Genomic DNA, 18,205 nt, shown 5'->3' with positions numbered 1-18,205 from the left:
TCTATACCTTTCTGTTATTTCTTAGTTCTGTGGCGGCATTCCTCTCGTTCTGGAACATTGTTCAAAAGTATGCACAATTTTGGCCTATAGTGTATGTGCACAGAAATCTAACTGGCTTCTTCTTCCCACTACTTTTGAGGCACCTTTATCTGGTACTAATACTGCTATTACTAGCCCATGCCAGCTTGTGAATAGCTTCAGTGCTTTCATACCCCTTTACCAGTAATACTCTTCCTCAATCATGCATTATATATGCTCTCCTGCTCCAGGTGATGGAGACATGCAGCCTCTCATCCCAGTTTAGGGCACTTAGCTCTGCTTCCTTCTCCAATTTACTGTATCATATATTCAGCCAACTTCTAAGTGGTGTAATAAATGTTCTTTGACTGAAGGCATGGATTCAGTTCAAAAGTAGGCTTTCAGCAGCATTCTAATGACTCACTGCAACTTATTAGACAATGAAAAACCCTAACCATCAAAGATTCGAGTATGGAAGTGTTACTATAGTTGCACTGATTCTCAGCACCTTACAACCTGCCTAACAGATAATTAGGGATTTCTTCTCTGTTCCCTGTTTATCCTCATACTCTGTTCTTTGTCTGTGAGGTTGCTAATTTCAGGCTCCTTCTTTCCTGCCTTTGTTTCACACACTTCTTCTTTTGACTCTTATCTGAAGGATGTAGCTGCTTCTCTAGTCTTTGCTCAGGTTCTCCCCACTCTCCAGGATCAAACAAATCTCTCTATCCGGGTTATGGGCCCAGAGCAGTGAGCAAAAAGTTTAATGAAAGATACAGAGATGTGAGTCATCCTGAGCAACTGAAACAAAGACTAGAAAGAAAAGCAGACAACTTCCAGAATGGAGATAGGAATGTTTCAGGCCATGAAAAAGTCTGATGGACCATATTTTTTCCTTTGGTCTTCCAAGGTGAAAATACTTCTAAAGCTGCAGGTGACTGCCTTTGTACTGGACCAAGAAAGACCTGTGAATGCAGGGTAGGATCAAAGACCATGGGAGGCTACAAATGGCAGAGCAGCTGGAATGATCTGGCTGTCAATGAGTGATCTTATTCTTGTTCAGCTACAAGATTTAGCTAGAAAACCAATTCAGATATTTATGATAAAAGGTATACAGTTTCAAATGAACATCTTTTTACAAGGCTGTGCAGTAAGCAGCTCAGAGAAGGGCAAGATATAAATCTGCATGTGAATGAGATGTCAGAAAAGACCAGACAACTTGAGAGACAAAAGGCGTGTACACAGCCAGAAATGTCAGTTATTCTGATGTTAATCTTCCTACCAGAAAGTTGGGACACTACAGTCCATGGCAGAGTCATGGCAGCTCAGAGAGGAGAGACAGGGCAAATCTTAATTTTATAATTTATCATCTGCAAGACTCTGATCAGTGTAACTTGGACAGGAAAAAATCAAATGTTATTCAAGATTTGGTTTACAAAACCAATTGCAAGAAAAGAGGTGCTTCGTGTGTAATGGCTTGGATCATTTGCAAGCCCGTTGTCCTAGAAAGAAGCAGCAAGGAAAATCTATCTGACAATATTCGAGAGTGCATGACTCACTGCAGCACAGAGAAAATGAACTGTTAATAATAAAATGATGAAAATAACAGAAAAGTCTCAGAACCTCGCATTCTCCGTCAGAGGAGGGACTGTGTGTGGATTCTTGTGCAATGTGCAGCCTTGTTTAAGAAAATGAAAGATGTATTAAATTTGTCACTGGATACCTGCTATTTAGCAGAAGGACAAAAACTCCTTTCAGCAGAGAGAGATCTGCAAGATTCTCTTGTGGCCTGAGTAAAGGAAAGCAAACCAGTGTTACAATTCAAGGTGTGTTGTATGTCCTAGGTTTATTTATTTATAAAATCTGCATGCTTTTTCTGTACAGCTGGTTTGGAGTCCAGTCTGCTCTCAGTCAAGTCTATGACACAGGAACGGTGTGAAGTCAAGTTTAAAGGCAACCTTTTCTTGTGACTCAAAATGGGGAATTATGAAAGGCACCCTCCAAGAAAATGCATTGTTTGAAATAGACTGTGCTGTGGATAAGGCAAAAGCAGCCAAACAATGCAGTCACATAACCTGTTAAAGCCTATGGCACAGAAGAATGAGTTATAGGAACCCAGATGCTATTCACAAATTTAAGTATTTCGCAAAAGGATTGAGAATGCAGCCACATGCAGCTCAGTTGAAATGCCCCTGCTCTACAAAAGCAAAAGGGGTCAGATTCCATTTCCTGAGAGGAAAGAAAAACAGACAAGGCAGCCCCTGGAACTGGCCCACACAACATCTGTAGGCCAACGCAAGTAATGACCTCAGGCAGAAACAAATACCTGTTCATGTTTACAGAGAATTTACTTAAGATGTATATAACTTGCTACTTGCTCAGTTTACTAAAAGAATTCAAGTTATACGTGTCTTCAGTAAGCAACAAATTTGGCAGAAAGCTCCAAGTTCTATACACAAATAATGGGGGTAAGTACATGGCTGGTGGCATGAAAAAGTGCCTGAAAAAACAAGGAATTACACATGAGACTATTATGCTCTATACCCCAAAACAAATGGCATGGCAGAGAGAAAACTTCTCTAAGAGAAATGAAGTTCATCCTGCAAGATTCAGGACTGGCAAATAATTGCTGGAGAGAAGCAGTTACCGCTGCCTCTTATCTGAAGAAAACGTTACTAACAAGGCCACAGATATAATGCCCTGTGAGTTGCGGCATGGAAGGAAGCCCAACTTATGGTTATTTGTCAGCCCATTACAATATTAGAGTATTTGGTTCTAAAGTGTAAGCCTATGAATCAAAAGAAGAAAGGACCAAATTCAGTAGCAGATGTGGTAACAGCACGCTGCTTGAATACCCACAGTAGTGCACGGCTAAAGAATCCTGTATCTCTCCACACAAACATGCATCATTGCTTATTTTGATGTTCAGAACGCACCTTGAAAGATATTCCCCATGCCCAGATAAACAACCTGAATCCATAGGCTTCAAAGGAGACCTTCATCGTGTGCTAATAATTCAACAGCAAGTCAGAGGGCTAAGGGATATATCCAAAAATATGATGGTGCAAAGAATGTAGACCTGGTGTTAGAAAGAGAACAAGGAACTGCTATGGGAGGAGAAAAGTTTACTCAGTCCTGAGAAAATAACTCAAAATAACCCCATCTTGATTTTGTTTGGCATACGATATGGTGGAGAGAAACTCTGACAGGATTTCAAGATTCTGTTCTTTTACCTTACTACAATAAAGAACATTCCTGAAATCCCTGCTGCTTCTGTTTCTTGACCTTGCTTACCTCAAAAGGCCGACAGATTAAGACTATGATGAGACTTTTGCCAAGCACACGTCAATAAAAACACTGCTCAGTATGGCAACAGCTAGGAAAATGCAGGTACATCACCTTGGTGTAAAGACTGCATTTCTGCATGAAGAAATCAAGGAAGACATCTGTGTTGAGCAGCCACCTGATTTTGAGGAACCAGGAAAGGAAGACTTAGTGTGCAAGCTTCACAAGAGTATCTATGGCCTTAAGCAAGCAGCAAGAACCTGAAATAAAAAGCTGAATTAGATGGTTGACAAAAAAAAGGCTTCAGACAAAGTAAAGCTGATCTGGCTCTTTATTCCAGATATAAAAACAACAGATGAAGATACTTTTTAACTTTTGTGGATGATTTCATCATCTGCTACCAAGATAAGGATATACAAGAAATAGTATAGAACCTCCACAAAGAATAAGCGTGAAAGATCTGGTAGCACGTCTTAACATTCTGGCACCCAGTTAGAAAAGGAGAAGGATGAAAGCTACTTCCTTAAACAGAAACAAAAAATAAGGGATCATCTTCAGTGCCTGAGGGTGACTGAAGCCAATGAGGCTAGTACACTAATGGAATCAGGCTTCCTGAGGCAAATTGCAAACCATGAGTCTTACTTGAGACAGACAAATACAGGACTGCAATTGGAACACTCCTGTATAGAACCACACTTACAAGACCAGATATTGCTACAGCAGTTGGAATCCTGTGTAGAAAGATGGCTGCAAGAACCCAAAAAGAGTACGCAAGTATCTTAAGCACATCTAGAACTCAGGCTCTCAGCCAGCACCAGCCCTAAATCGACAGGTTACATAGATGCAGACTGGGCAGAACACGAAGCAGGCTGTAAGTCCATAAGTGGGCAGCTGTTTCTCTAACAAGGTGTGCAGTTGTTACTCTGTTGTCCACAGAAGCAGATATGTATCTGAAGCACAATCATGCCAAGAGACTGTGAGGTACATAAACTATTTGGGATAGATGAGCCAAAGTCAATAATATTCAGAAGACTACATTCAGAATGAAGCACATAAACAGAGTATTCTATGTACAAGATACACAGTAAAAAGGACTAATTGAATTAAAATACTGCCCATTAAAAGAGATGGTGGCAGATGAACCTACAAGGCCTTTGTTCAAAGACTGACGTTGTGGAAGTTGTGGCTTGGTGAATGAATTAGTGAAAAGGGTGTTGGAATGGAGAGTTGTGCTGACTCTCTGTGAACCTCATGACCTGTAACTCCAAGGGGCAATAAAATAGGAATTTTCTGTGTGTTCCCTGTTTGTCTCTTACTCTGCCTACTCTTGGTTTGTGAAACTACTAACCTCAAGTTAGTTTCTGCCTGCTTTTGTCCTCGCACACACCTGCTCTCTTGATTCTCACATGAAAGGATGTAGTTAGCGTGTCTATCACCCATGTATTTCCTCTAATAAATCCTCTTTTTGTTTAAGTTACAAAAAGGTACTTCATTAGTCCTTGCTCAGGTTCAATTCCCACTGCCCAAGAATGCACAAAGTGCTTCCTCTAAGAGTCTTTTTTTTAAGACCAAATCACAATAAATGTGTTTCTTTGCCTGGTGCTATATTTGTTTAAATGTATTTAAGTCATTAGCTTTCATAGATTTGCATCTCCACATAGTCCTGCTGTCAGGCTGGAAATAGCAAAAACTTCTGATTTATCTCTGTATTTCAAAGGGATACATTCACTCATGTCCCCAGGTGTGCAGTTCAATTCCTCAAAAGAAGCTGAGAGAAAGAAGCCAGTGAGGTACAGTTCTAATGAGTTTCCTTGGGTGTCCATCTTAGGTTCAACACCCCTGTCTAAACTCAGAAGGAGGACAACTCACATCTTTCAGTGGCATTGGAAATGGAGCACATCTTTTAATTCATGGCATGCCACACGTGCCACGTTGTTCAGTTACTGCAAGTGCTCTGGATGATCAGTGGGAATGTAGACTATTACAGCACAAAAATTCTGATTGAGACTTCTTGGAAGGAACAGAGTATATCTTGTCTTTTGCTTTTGAGAATAGAAATAGGTAAGAAATATCATGCTGTAGAGGGGTGGGAGAAAAAGGAAAAATAAAAAAGTATATTTCCTGTCTCCTTATTTTTGCTTGATTCAGTTTTTCAAAGAGAGTGAATTGGATTTGCCCAGAGCTTAAATGCTAGAGGTTTTAGACAGAATTAGCCATTGGAAGGTGCCTTAGCTACACTTTATACTTAAAATCCAACTAATGAGAAGCCTTACGGGTTAGGCTTTAAAGGCTTGACATATTGGCTTTCACTTACAAAACAAGCCCTCCAGTGACAGTGTTGACTTTTCATATCTCATCATTTTAAAGAAACTAAAACAGTAAAGCTACCACAAAATACATTTTAGAGATGTAATTAAAAAAATAAAAGCTTGATTGGAAAATATGTTTGGAACTCTAACTGTGCTGAGTGAGTGACCAAAGAGCAAGATGGCTACTTGGCTGGTATAGACAGATGGTGGACTGGAGTGGGTTGAATTCTGGCAGCACAAGGAGAACATGACAGAATTAGATAGACTCCACGTAGTTAGCTGGATAAAGACCAAGTTGCCCGTTGTCCAGACGTCCTTTGCACCACCCTTGTTCATCTTCTTCACCTAATTTGGTTAGTTCATCACCTAGGAAAATAAGGACAAATTACAAATTGGGAACACACTGTCAATCTGATATCCCCTCTCTAACTAATTCCACCCAGTCTCCCAACAGTGCTTCCCTTCACTGAGCTCTAGTTGTGTATTTGATGATGAGACACATATGTAAAACCCACGTGGGAAGAAGCAAGAGGATGTGTGATTTTGAATGAGGTCAAATGCCCTCGATACAACACATCTGAGAGCTATAGCTTCCACTACAAATAACTGAACAGGGTCACTTGTAATAAATATAAGAGAATCAAACCCTTGTATTAACATGATACTAGGGGTGAAAAAAGGAAAGTTATATCTCCCATTACTGGATTTTGTTTCAGTATATTTTTAGAACTTGTCAATGGCTAGGAAATATGTGAGTTGAACGCCCTAAAGCAATGCATCCATTTCAGGAAGAAATTTCTTTAAAAAGACACTTTTGGTAGAAGACTCTTGATCTTTGCTTTGCAAAAGGACAAATGTCCTCGTTACTCTTTAAGCAATCTGAGCACATCATTGTTTATGCCATACCTGCTTTGAAACTCAGCTCATCCTGCTCTTGCCCATCATAATCATACAGAGCTCGTACACGCACACCTTTCCCAGCTGTTTCTTCTTCAAAGGAATTGGCACCGCCATTGGCTTCATTGGAGTTATAAGTGTTGCCACCCTCATCGTCTGACCATTCTGCAGCGTAGGCTTGGCCACGTTCATAACTGCTGACACTGGTAATGGAATATGGCATCATAAGTAGTGATATTACTGCATAAATCCCTGATATATCTAACTCTGCAGGGCAACTGGCCACAGTGAGATTCTGATGTATGCTACCCAGGTCTACTCTAAACATAGTACCTGGCCAGCTCAAACAGGAAAACACCTAACATGCTTACCTGCCACGATCTCCTCCTTGTGCTGTTGCCTCCCCACCTCCACTGGCATTGGGTGTGTTGCCTCCTTCATTCTTTTTCAATTTCTCTCTTCGGGTTATTGTTTGTGCTGCATCTGGATTCCACTCCTGCAGATAAAGAAACATATCACTGATGCTCAAAGCCACGTTCAGTTTCTAATGCTTCAACTGCACTATGTTGCAGCTCCAGTCTTAGGAACATAATAAACACATTCTACTTCTTGCAGTGGTTTACCATGTGGCTCTGGTAAAACCAGAAGTAGGATGTAGAAGCTACACTGAAGTCATGTCAGTATTCAGAGAGGCAGATTGCCACCACGGGGAGCAGCAACAGGAGAGGTTAATGTCTTTATATCCTGGTTTTTCCAGAGGCATGGACCATGGCTCCCTCAGCACTGAAGCTCCAGATATCTATCATGATTAGTAGCCATGAATCTATAACCTATAGCTTGGCAGTGCAGCCATCCTTGGAAGCAGTATTCTGGGACAGTTTCTTACTTCTAACTGAGGCCAGTTCATAGGCATCCCAGGACCACTGGTGTTGCGGAACCACCGAAGGTCTTCTTGTGCATCAGCCATACGAATGGTCTGCTCCAGCTCACGGTAGACTTTAGAATAGCTGCATGTTACAAACAGATATAGTAATAAACACAGAGGATTGAAGTGAGAAACCACCAGCATTAGACAAAGAAGCTTAGTGGCAGAGCAAGCAGAAAACCTTTAAATAAGAATATTATGACATAATCACGCTGCCATAGTCACAGAATTTTACTGATTTATATTTTTATTTGTTGCTATTCATTTTACAACATTTATATCCCATCCACTTTCTATAAACAAATTCTATATGGGCTCCAGAAGACATTACCCTTCTGTCTTCTTCCGTTATTTCTCCCATCATGTTTTTTCCCAAGGGAAAATCTGCTAAAAACTGAGGAAAAGGCAGAAGACTTTGATGGGTACTGCTAAAAGCTAAAACACCTCTGTATGGAAGCAGTGGTTTGGCATGGAAAAAGTTCTACTTAGGATTGGAAAATATCTCTGAAATCTTTAAAAGCCTGATGTTTCAGAGTAAACAATAGTGAGATGAATGGACAATTAAACATTATGTCCCTAATCTATGATAGTGGTCCTTATATTTTGGTGGATTACAGCATGTATCACAAAATGATCATTCTGAGCAGCACTGTTAGACAATGGAGTCCAAAAGCTTCTGTAGAGTTTTTGTAAAAAAGGAAGACCGAGCCTCAACTTGTTCTAATAAAGCACAAGGGGGCACTAGCAACACATTTAAAGGGACCCAACATTGCAATTTCTTAGTTTAAAGATGCCTCCAGACCAGGGTTTTAATGGGCAATCACTTTGTTTCATTCATGAAGTTTTACAGGAGTGCCAACAAAATCAGCTTCTGCGGCTCCCATATTTTCTTATGGGCAATTCTGTTATTTTCCCCCCCTCGCATAAATATTAGATTACAGAGAAGATGGAATAACTATTCAGAGTTGTTGGTTTGGTTGTACCAGCAACAATCCGTTTGAAGGCATTTCAAAGAAAGGCCTTTGTTGAAAGTCCCTGTAGTAGATGATTCAGTTTCTTCCTGCATGGGGGAAAGATTCTGGTTAGGAAGGTATGGGGGAGGGAGTTATGAGGGAATGGGATCTTGGTTGCAACAGGCAAAAAGAAGTATGTGGGAGACTGAGAGCCGTCTGCACCTAGGGGAAGGTAGCTTTGACATCTTTGCCTGACACCTCCTTCATCTCTCAGTTCTCATTCTGAGAGCCAGGGTTCCAGATTCTTGGAGCCCAAGGGCTCTAACTGCTGTTATTTAATGCTATGTCTGTCTGTAATAGGACTTTCCTCATCCATGATTTGGCTATGGATGAGAGGGCCTGTAATACTGAAACCTGGGAGGAAGGGGCAGGGGAGAGGAAAGAGGGAAGTTCCTCTCTCAGAAATCTGCCCAGGTTTAGCATCACCTGCAATCCTTGGGGAGGGGAAGTGAGCTGCTGTTTCATCGGCAAGGGTCTGTTGGCATCAAGAGGTTACACTGCAGGTAATGGGATGTGAGACCTTGTTTGTGTGTCTGGCCCAGAGGGGCCAAATAGACTTGCTGATTGTCTACTGCTCCCCCTGTGGCACAACAGCAGCCCTGCCAGAGCTGCTCAATTTGATTGTTGAGGTGATGGTGCAGTTCCCCTAATTGGTGATATTGGGGGACTTCAACTTACTTTCCCATGGCGGGAAGTCCAAAGCTACCCAGGAGTTCATGGCCATCATAACAATCAGACCTGACTCAACTTCTTGAAGGCTCGATGTGCATGAGAGGTCACACACTAAATCCAGTTTTGATCTCAGGATGGACACAACATGCTTTGAAAATGGGGAGCACTGAACTTTGTCCCTTGTCATGGACAGGTCATTCTCTGATTGCATGGAGCACTGCAGAGCAACCCCCACTACACAGAGAGGAAAGATGATTGGATTGGTCCACCTGAAGCCCCTGATGCATCCTGTCAGTTTTCAGAGGACTGTAGGGGAGTTTTCTGAAGATCTGGTGAGCAGCCTGGTGAAATGGCAGACAGGGGCATACAGGTAGTCCTCTGGTTACAACCATTCGTTCAGCAACCATTCAAATTTACGATGGCATTGAACAAGTGGATTTATGACAGCTCTTCAGAGTTCTAGGACTGCAGTGTCCCTGTGGTCATGTGATTGCAATCTGGGCATTCAGCACCCAGATCGTAATTATGACATTGCAGCGAGCTGCAGTCACATGATCACAATTTGCTATGTTCCCTGCCAGCTTCCCATAAGTAAAGTCAATGGGGAAGCCAGCAGGAAGTTGGAAGTCATGATCACATGAGGTTCTCACTTAACAACCTGCATGATCCTTGTTTAATGACAGCAATTGGGACTGCCAGAATTGTCATTGCTAAGCGATGCAGTCATGTGGCATCCTGTTTTACGACCCAGAATTCCCGGTTCCAGTTGCCGTCATAACCTGAGGACTACCTGTACCATTTCCCAATTAAAAGTCAGCATCACAAAACCCTGGTTTATGGACTTCTGGAGGAAGAAACGGCAGACTGAAGATGACTACTCAAAAAGCAGAGCTGACAACTGCGGTGAAGAATGGAGAGCCGGTGAGTAGACCAGCTCTTCAAACCTCTCCAGACAAGGAGAGGACTTGAGATCACCCACAAGTGCTGCAAGATAGCAGTCTCCTGCAGGTCTAGAGCTCTGGGAGATGAGGAAATATAGTCATCTTGCTCGAACTACAGTCGGCACCTTTGAAAGGACACTGAGTTTGCATACTTCCTTTTCTAATCACTTTCGGAAATTGCTTGTTAACTGCTTTTCAGCTATTAGAAACCTTTGGATCAACAAGTTTGACAGCACCAGGTGAGTTTCCTTCAATTCTTAGCAAGAGAAAGTTTTAACTACAAGTTTAAGAACTTTAAAAAAAATCTTTTTTTGGATTAAACAGAAAAGGATGATTAAAACTTTGATTTTAGAAAATTGCAAACAGACTAAGGGTCCAGATAAATTTGAAATAAGATTTTGGAATTAATTATAAAGAATCTTTTCTGTGGGAAAATGTAATCTAATTTTCTGTCAATGCAGAAAACCCAGAGCTAAAGTATTCCTAATGGGTGGCTTTCTACCTACTTCTTGAAGTCCTCCAACAAAAGAAAGCCTTGGTTTCATTATCAAATTATATGGTATGCAGAGATGGAAGCCAAACTTATGCAAACTAGCTTATCTACATGATCCAAGATAAATTGGATTGTCTTGCATTGCTTTAAGGACAATTTTCCCCATATTTAGCATGCAGTGCTAAAGTGCATACGAGTAGCTCTCATATAGACATTCCTGATTTGAAAGGAAAGCAAACAGAATTTCAAGATGGTACCAAGTGGCCAGTAAAGGAACGTCTGTATTACACAGATCACCAGAGAGGCTTCTTACTCGGCTGCTTCAGTTTTTTATGGAAAGCAATTTACCTGCTGTTCTCTGCCAGATTCAGGTGCCGCTTGATGTCTAACAGCACCTCTTTCAGGAAATTAAGTCTCTTCTCTTCAAACTGCTGGCATTGCTCAAAGACCTGCTCCATGCTCTCCATATACTGTGGGGTGCTCTTATTCACCTCCTCCACAACCTTCTCATACTTCTCCAGAGCCTGTCCAGGCAACAAAGAGATACAGCTAAGTTCCCCTGACTAGGGCCACCACTCAGTCCTGTCCATGCAAGATTTTCTGGGTAGATAGTGTGCTTAAACATGTATAATTTTGCTCTTTTAAACATAATATTGATCTACATTATTTACAGAGTACCCATAGAAGTAAGGTCCAATGAATGAAATAGAGCACGCTCCCAAATAAGCTTGCATAAGGATTTCAATCTTGCCCACATTATGAGTTCATTCCAGATCAGTACTGAATTAAAATTAACCTCACTATCAGCTACAGTATACCCATCTCTATTGGAAGCATGCTTTGACAAATGGTTAATATTGTTCCTGGAACTTGTTACAGAAATAAGAATCAAAGTTCCAAGTTAACTCTGGATTTAGAAAATACAGTCACCATGTGTGAACTTGTGGCAGTGTCACTGAATAGAGTCTTTGGATAGTATTTCTATTTCAGATACAAAAAAGAAGGAATAGCAGCTGATATAGAAAGTAATTATTGAACATTAAATAATACACATAAATGAATAATTGCAATGATTTAAGAGTATTAACTGTCATTCTGAGACCATCAGTATACCTTGTCTACAAACAGAAGTATATACATTTGATACGTATACTTATATCCCCACCTATATCTATACATGAAGTTGACTCTATTTTTCCTGTGTGTGAAGTTACATATTTCTGCATGTGACGATTGTGTACATAGAAGACAGGACTGTCATTTGTTTATATAAAAGGATGTGCATTAACTTTAATGTATGAGTTCTTTGGGTGGAGGTCATTCTTACCTTTTGAACATCTTGCTTGCATTTTTCCACTTTGTCTTGAAGCTTCTTCTGCTGGTCTGGGGTAATAGATTGCTCAGCCTTGCTATTAGCTTCCCGGGTCATGGCGAGCTTCTCCTCCTTGCATGCCAAGTGATATACTTTCTTGGCTGTTTCCAGCTGGTTTGAGAGACAAGAGAAAGAACCCAGACAAATTACTTCAAAGGGTCAGCATAAGGTATCAAATCCTTGTCATTCATGAAGCATCTACATGGTGATTATGGCCAATGTTCCCTACTCTAGCATCCGACAGTGAATCCCTCCCCATTAGAAATTCTCAATTTCCTTAATGAAGTCTATGATCCTGGGCAATCTTGGCTGGAGTTTATGGGGATTGTAGACCAAACCATCTGGAGGACACCAAGTAAATAAGATACTTTAAGAATATCTGTATTATGAGATGAGGAATCCTAACTTGGCTATCACTGTAAACTGAACAAAATACATGGTTTACTTTGTATGCCTTAATTTATTCACATACTATATTTTAAGTTTTTCTTAGCAACTATGGATTTAAAAATTTGGAGAAGTATAGAAGTTAAAATATGTGGCTTATAGCCATGAACTGAGCCATGCAGATTTATAGAAAATAATAAATATTACTTCCATAGGGATATCACCTCAGCAAGTCAACAATGGCTGATCTCAGACGCTCATTAAGGTTGGCCTTAATTCATACTTAGATGGGAGATCACTGGGAATGCCAGGCCTACAGATTGTTCAGAAGTTAAAAAAAAAGACCCACCCACATTTTGGAAGAATGTCATGGCATACTACATTTGTAACACTGCTGTTAAAACTGTGTGGCTGCATTTGTCAGGTACTGAGCTCAACCTGAGAGAGTTTTTATCATTTTTATCTGCATATAGGGGGTGGGCATTACTTAACTTAGTATCTGAGGGGGTAATCTAAATCAGAGTTTTTACAGCTGTGTTCCATGGGGTCCTATGGCTCTACAAGAGCTTGATGGGGTTCTGTGAAAGACTACAGGAGGGAAAATAAGGTTCATTTGAATGCAGCCAATTTTCTAAAAACTAGAGCTTTGCCTCTCAATCAGGAATTCCAGGAATTCCTTTTTTTTAGCTATTAGGTTCCGCAGCCTGAAAAAGTTTAAAACTCCTGATCTAAACCACAAATAAAGGGTTCTATAGATAGGTGGCTGCAACACATGATGTTTTCCTTTCCATGTTGCATCTAGTGTTTTCTTATTATCCTGCCTTGGTTATCTTAAGAGACATGTTCAGGTCCCATGCTAATCTGCTGCCCCTAGATGAGTGGGGTTCTGCAAACAAGTTGGGATTGCAGCTCCCAGAATCCCAGTCAGTCTGGCAATGAGGAGTTGTCATCCCAGCAAAACTGTAGGATACCAAGTTGGGGAGGTTGTTGTCAGTGAAAGAAAGGCTATCTCAACCTCTGTCCAGGGAAACTAATGGATTTCTTTCCTCTGTAAAATAACTGAAGTTGAGAGGTACTTTGTTATCTTCTCTCCTCCACTCCTTCCTACCTCCTTCATCTTCTTGGCCCAGGGTTTCTGTGCTTTCCGAAAACCGTCTTCTGCCTCCTTGGCCTCCTTGAAGCCTCCCATGATCTGTTTGTGGAAGGCATCCTTCTGCCAGTTCTTCACCTTTTCAAAGTCATCATTCAGTAGGCTATTTTTAACTTCCTGGTGTAGCTCGCTCACTTTGTCAGCCTCTGTCATTATGGCCATCCATGCTTTTTCCAAACTGCCATACTGGGGACCTATGCAAAAACATCACCAGTAAGGATGGGGTGATGATTCAACAGCCTGAAATAACAGCCCATTCTTCCCTTATAGACTATATGCTCCAATAATGCACTCACAAGATGAGAGACTGTTCTCTTTTACTAACAAAAGAATTGTTGAGAGAACTGAGAAATCTGCAGTGACAGAGCCTAAGGGAATACAGTACTCAGACACCCTAGTTGCAGACTTTCTGATCATTATTTGTTGTTGCAAAAGATCCAGTCACTTTACGTGACTCACATCTACCCATACTGATATTTAAATCAATAATCATGAGGGCCACTCTAAAAGACGAGAAGTGGAAGATCAAATCTTCAGTGAGTTTATTTTTTAATAAACAACATCATGGCTGCTTTGAAGACTGAAGAAGTGGTTAAATACTCACTCCTCCCAGGACTCAGTTCCTCAGTCCTCAAAGTAACTGAAGAGGCTGATGTTTATGAATTCAGACATTGGCAACCTGCTGCCCTCCAGGTATTTTGGACCACAAATTCCGTAGCCTCTTGCCATCGATCATGCTGTCAGGACTGATCGGTGTTCAAGGTGCAAAAGCTTGGAAGACACCAGTTTGCTCATACTAATATGCAATTGTCTGAACAAAATGAATGCCTACAGTCCTGCTTCCTTTCATTATTCCTCCATCATGCAGAATAGGATACCATGCTGCTGGTACTGGATATGTGCTGCAATGTATTTACAAGTAAGATTATAATTTTATGTACATTTTTGTGCAAAGAAGTTCCACTGAACTGGACTCACTTAGTAAGCATGCATTACATTGAACTGTAATATTTATGAAACTTGTGAACTTTTAGTATTGTTCTGGCTCATTTTGATGAATGGTTTAATATGTTGAATATATTACATATTATTCTTCCATTTTAATTGTTTTTATTGCAACAATCTTGGACCGTATTTTTATCTGTAAATAATACCTATCAAAATTAAGAAGCGATTGTCTGGAAAGGCCCGCACACCTGCCTTTAAGGAAACTTGGAAACTTCAAGTATAGGGTAACAGCAGCTTATGACGAGTCAAGCTTACCTTTTATAAATGAAAATAATCTGAAGAAGAAACTCCTTAGGGTGTCTCTCCTCCACAATGCCCAGGTTAAATCAAGGGGAAAAACTGATATGGTTGCATAGGTTGCAATTCCCTTCCCCTTCTGCCTTTCAAAAAGCTCCCTCCCTCCAGCCTGGTCTTCTATCCCATTATAAGGAAGAAGTTAGAAATACCTTTCTCTATCAGTTGCCTCCACCTCTTGGCCCAATCAACCAGCTGTTGAGCATATGCCTTCTCAATCTTGGCCCGTTCATGGACACAGTTCATCAAATCATTGCAAAGCCGATATCCATCATCAATCCGCTTCACTGTCCGCTTGTAATTCCCCACCTGCCAGACACATGAATAGTGGCCTGGAATAAGTGGCTGGCTGTAGTTCCAGGAATCATCCTGGAGGCCAGGTTGCCTCAGGGCGATCAGGGGAGGGGGAAAATGTACCATGCAGGAAGCATATGCACCAGAGGGTGGGGCACAGGACTGGTGGGGAGAAGAGGGGGCATTTGATTTAAAAAGAGGAAAACAGTTGAAAATGTGCCTCTTCGCAGAAAAGTCTGAGTCTGACCCTTGCCCTCAAACAACAGATAATTGATAGATTAAATTTGCTGCACTTGCACAAATACTGGAATGAGTCTCAGAATCTGTTACCTGACATAGCTATTGAGACATATTACAATTATTGTCATGTCTTAGACCTCTACCATAGTGCAGTGCCAAAGTTTAACCATTCCCATTTTCAGCATGAAAGGTATATTTTTTGGGTAAAGAGTATGTTTCCTGATTCTTCTTTTGCAAAAGAAAAAAGGGGGGGGGGAGGTTTTTTTGTATGTGCTCACAATGATTATGCGATCTGCTTCTGTACCATTCTCATCCAATTAGCCTGAACGCCTTGCTCTTTCGCCACAAGGATCCCACTTAATCAGAGATCATTTAGTGAATGTGATGTCTTTGTATTTTTAACCAGCCAATCAGATTTGGCTACCTAGCAAATTACTGAAGAAGAATGAAGATGACTAAGAGAGTAAAGCCAACTACAACTAGTAACTTTTACTAAACCTAAGTTTTACAACACCCTTCTCTCCCTAAATGGCTGAATATGGTCTCCTTTTTGACCAGCAAAACTATTTATCACTAATTTATTATAATTATTTAGAGTATATCCTACCTTTTAAGATACAAATCCTACCAAAGTACTTTATAAGCAATGGTAATGGTCATAAATAAAAAGTATTATTGTTGTCATAATACAATTTCTGGGATCCTTCTCACCAAGCAGTTGTTGGTAGGAGGTCAGTCTGAAGTTTTCTTTCGTTTTGCTATTTGTGAGCAAAGTTCTGTGAAATTGGATATGATGTTTGTCACTTTTAGATTTACATGTCTTACAGTGGATCAGAATGTGCCACAGTTTTGGAACCTCTGTTTTAGAAAGAAAACAAAAAACTGAATGCCAACACATGGATGATGGCGGTGCAATCCAACTTTGAGAAACGCTCGGCTATCAAAGGCTTTGACATATCTAAAGCACCTCAGACCCCAGCAGGGTAGATAAATATTTGTGGCCCATCCTTTTTTTCTCTTTTAAAGTATCTGTTTATGAGATCTCTCTCCCACTGCAAAGAGAGGGGATTTATTAATGCCAGCTTCAGAAACATCACATCTAACATGCTGATCAGGCAGGGGGAGATCAGAAAGGCAGAGCCATAGTTTTTTTTTCTTTACATCTCCTCTACAGTAGTATTTTTGGCATTGGAGTTCTGGCATCAACATGGACTTCTCTATGAAGCTTCTGGAGGAAACAGGTAAGGACTTCTGAAATTAGATTTTTTCTGTTGGAGGTTACAGCTCCTCTCGGATATCAGGGGAAGAAATATGAAAAATCCCATGGAACCTAGGATTGCTTTCTAAACATATTTGTTTCTTGAAGGCTGGTCTTATCTTCATTCTGACAAATCTTTTCCATTGCTACTGAGAACCTTTCCTATGGCAACATGAGGCTGTATTCTCTAGATCCTTGGGATTTCAGCATCCCCAGGAAGAAAGATGCTTTGCATTTGGCTGGCTTTTATTATGTTAAGTCACTCCTTAGCCAGCCAGTCTTGAGCATTTCTGTCATGCCAAGGGAAGGTCCTTACCTCCCAGAAGCTGTCAGTTATTTCTTCAGCAGACACCACAGACTCATCACAGGAACTTGACATGGTTTGTGGCCGTGGTTATTTATTGCCAAGGGGTCAGCCGCTCTGCCAACAGGACCAGACCTCATGCGCTGCAAGGAAAGAACAGAGAATGTAGGGGAAATTATCACCTGACCTTTACCTGGAAACAGGCAGAGGCCATTCTAGAGACAAAAGAAAGCATACAAGAAAGTTGCTGGGAAAACTTAATAGAATCAGCCCCTTATACCAGGCCTTTGTTTGATTACAACTTCATTGCAAAGTTATTCTTTGGGGAAATAATTTCCTTAATGTTAAAATTCCAACAGCATGCCTTGAAGGTGCATTGTCTTAAATCCAAAGTAATAAAATCAAATTGTAATTGGAGTTTGCTAATTGGAGAGGATGAGAGTATTTCTTATAGTTCAAGACAAATAGGGCTACTGGATTGAGATGCAAAGATTCCAAAAACCATTAAATGGCAGCAAAAAAATTAAGAGTTCTGAATCTTTTTGATATCATTTTGTGGTTATCCAGATTTTTGCAGAACAGAGCTGACAGTCTTAAACTCAACTGAAGGCAAGTTTCAGATTCAGCTAGGCTGGTATTGGAAGAGGAGGGAACGATTTTGCCTGCAGTACAGTTCTATGTGTTAGCTGAATTCACCCATTGCATAAACTCATAGTTTGCTTTACAGTGGCTGGATGAATCAGGTACGGTTTGGTGTGATCATACTGCATGCTAAGCCAGGGACAGAAAACTTTTTTTTTTTTTTTTTGCAGCCAGAGACTAAGGCTGGGGTATCATGTCATTGGAATGACATGCCCAAAATATTTGGCTGTATTTTGAGAGTTTAGAAAGGGTTTAAGGGGATTCATTTAGCTGCTTTAATCTTTACCCCAAGTGAGAAAAATAGACTCAACTTAAGGGGTTTGTCTGTTTCTTTTGATGGATTGACATTGTTACCTTCAGTCTTTTAAGGCAAACTATCAATCTCAGATGTGTCGAAACTTTGATCCTGCCCACTTTGGAGGTGCTCTGGATAGCCAGGGCTCAAAGGTGTATTGGTAGAGCCATGTTTGACTCAGGAGATGCAGATGCCCCATTCGCATTCTAAGCCATAAATATGGCCTGCGTCAGATAATGGCTAGGTTGATCCATTATGCTAAAAATGCCATATGCAACTTCAACCAATGATGGCGTACAGCAGGATATACTTCAGGTGGCTAACCTAGTAGATTATTGAGCCACACCATGCATGCATGCGGGAAAAGGAGAGAGTCTCTTTTCTTCTGCCCAGGAAGGATCACAGTTGGTT

The 18,205-nt window shown here is 40.8% G+C and overlaps 1 protein-coding gene across 1 annotated transcript; it reads right to left on the bottom strand.

The window, feature by feature from the left end:
• Window positions 1-5,865: 5,865 nt before the first annotated feature.
• Window positions 5,866-16,992, bottom strand: PACSIN1 (protein kinase C and casein kinase substrate in neurons 1). The gene is made up of 9 exons (XM_007426629.2): window positions 16,870-16,992; window positions 14,914-15,070; window positions 13,418-13,653; window positions 11,878-12,033; window positions 10,899-11,074; window positions 7,393-7,513; window positions 6,878-7,002; window positions 6,516-6,709; window positions 5,866-5,975 (listed from the first exon to the last, which is right to left on the bottom strand). Exons 1-9 carry the CDS (start codon window positions 16,930-16,932, stop codon window positions 5,866-5,868), a joined length of 1,338 nt encoding a protein of 445 aa, XP_007426691.1. The 5' UTR covers window positions 16,933-16,992.
• Window positions 16,993-18,205: the final 1,213 nt, after the last annotated feature.

Source organism: Python bivittatus, unplaced genomic scaffold (assembly GCF_059951505.1).
Source record: "Python bivittatus isolate LINGU-HERP-01145 unplaced genomic scaffold, Pbiv_v1 ctg000700_np1212, whole genome shotgun sequence".
In the NCBI taxonomy this organism is placed as follows: domain Eukaryota; kingdom Metazoa; phylum Chordata; class Lepidosauria; order Squamata; family Pythonidae; genus Python; species Python bivittatus.
Note: the sequence above shows the minus strand (reverse complement) of the source record. Positions and strands in the feature narration are given on the sequence as shown.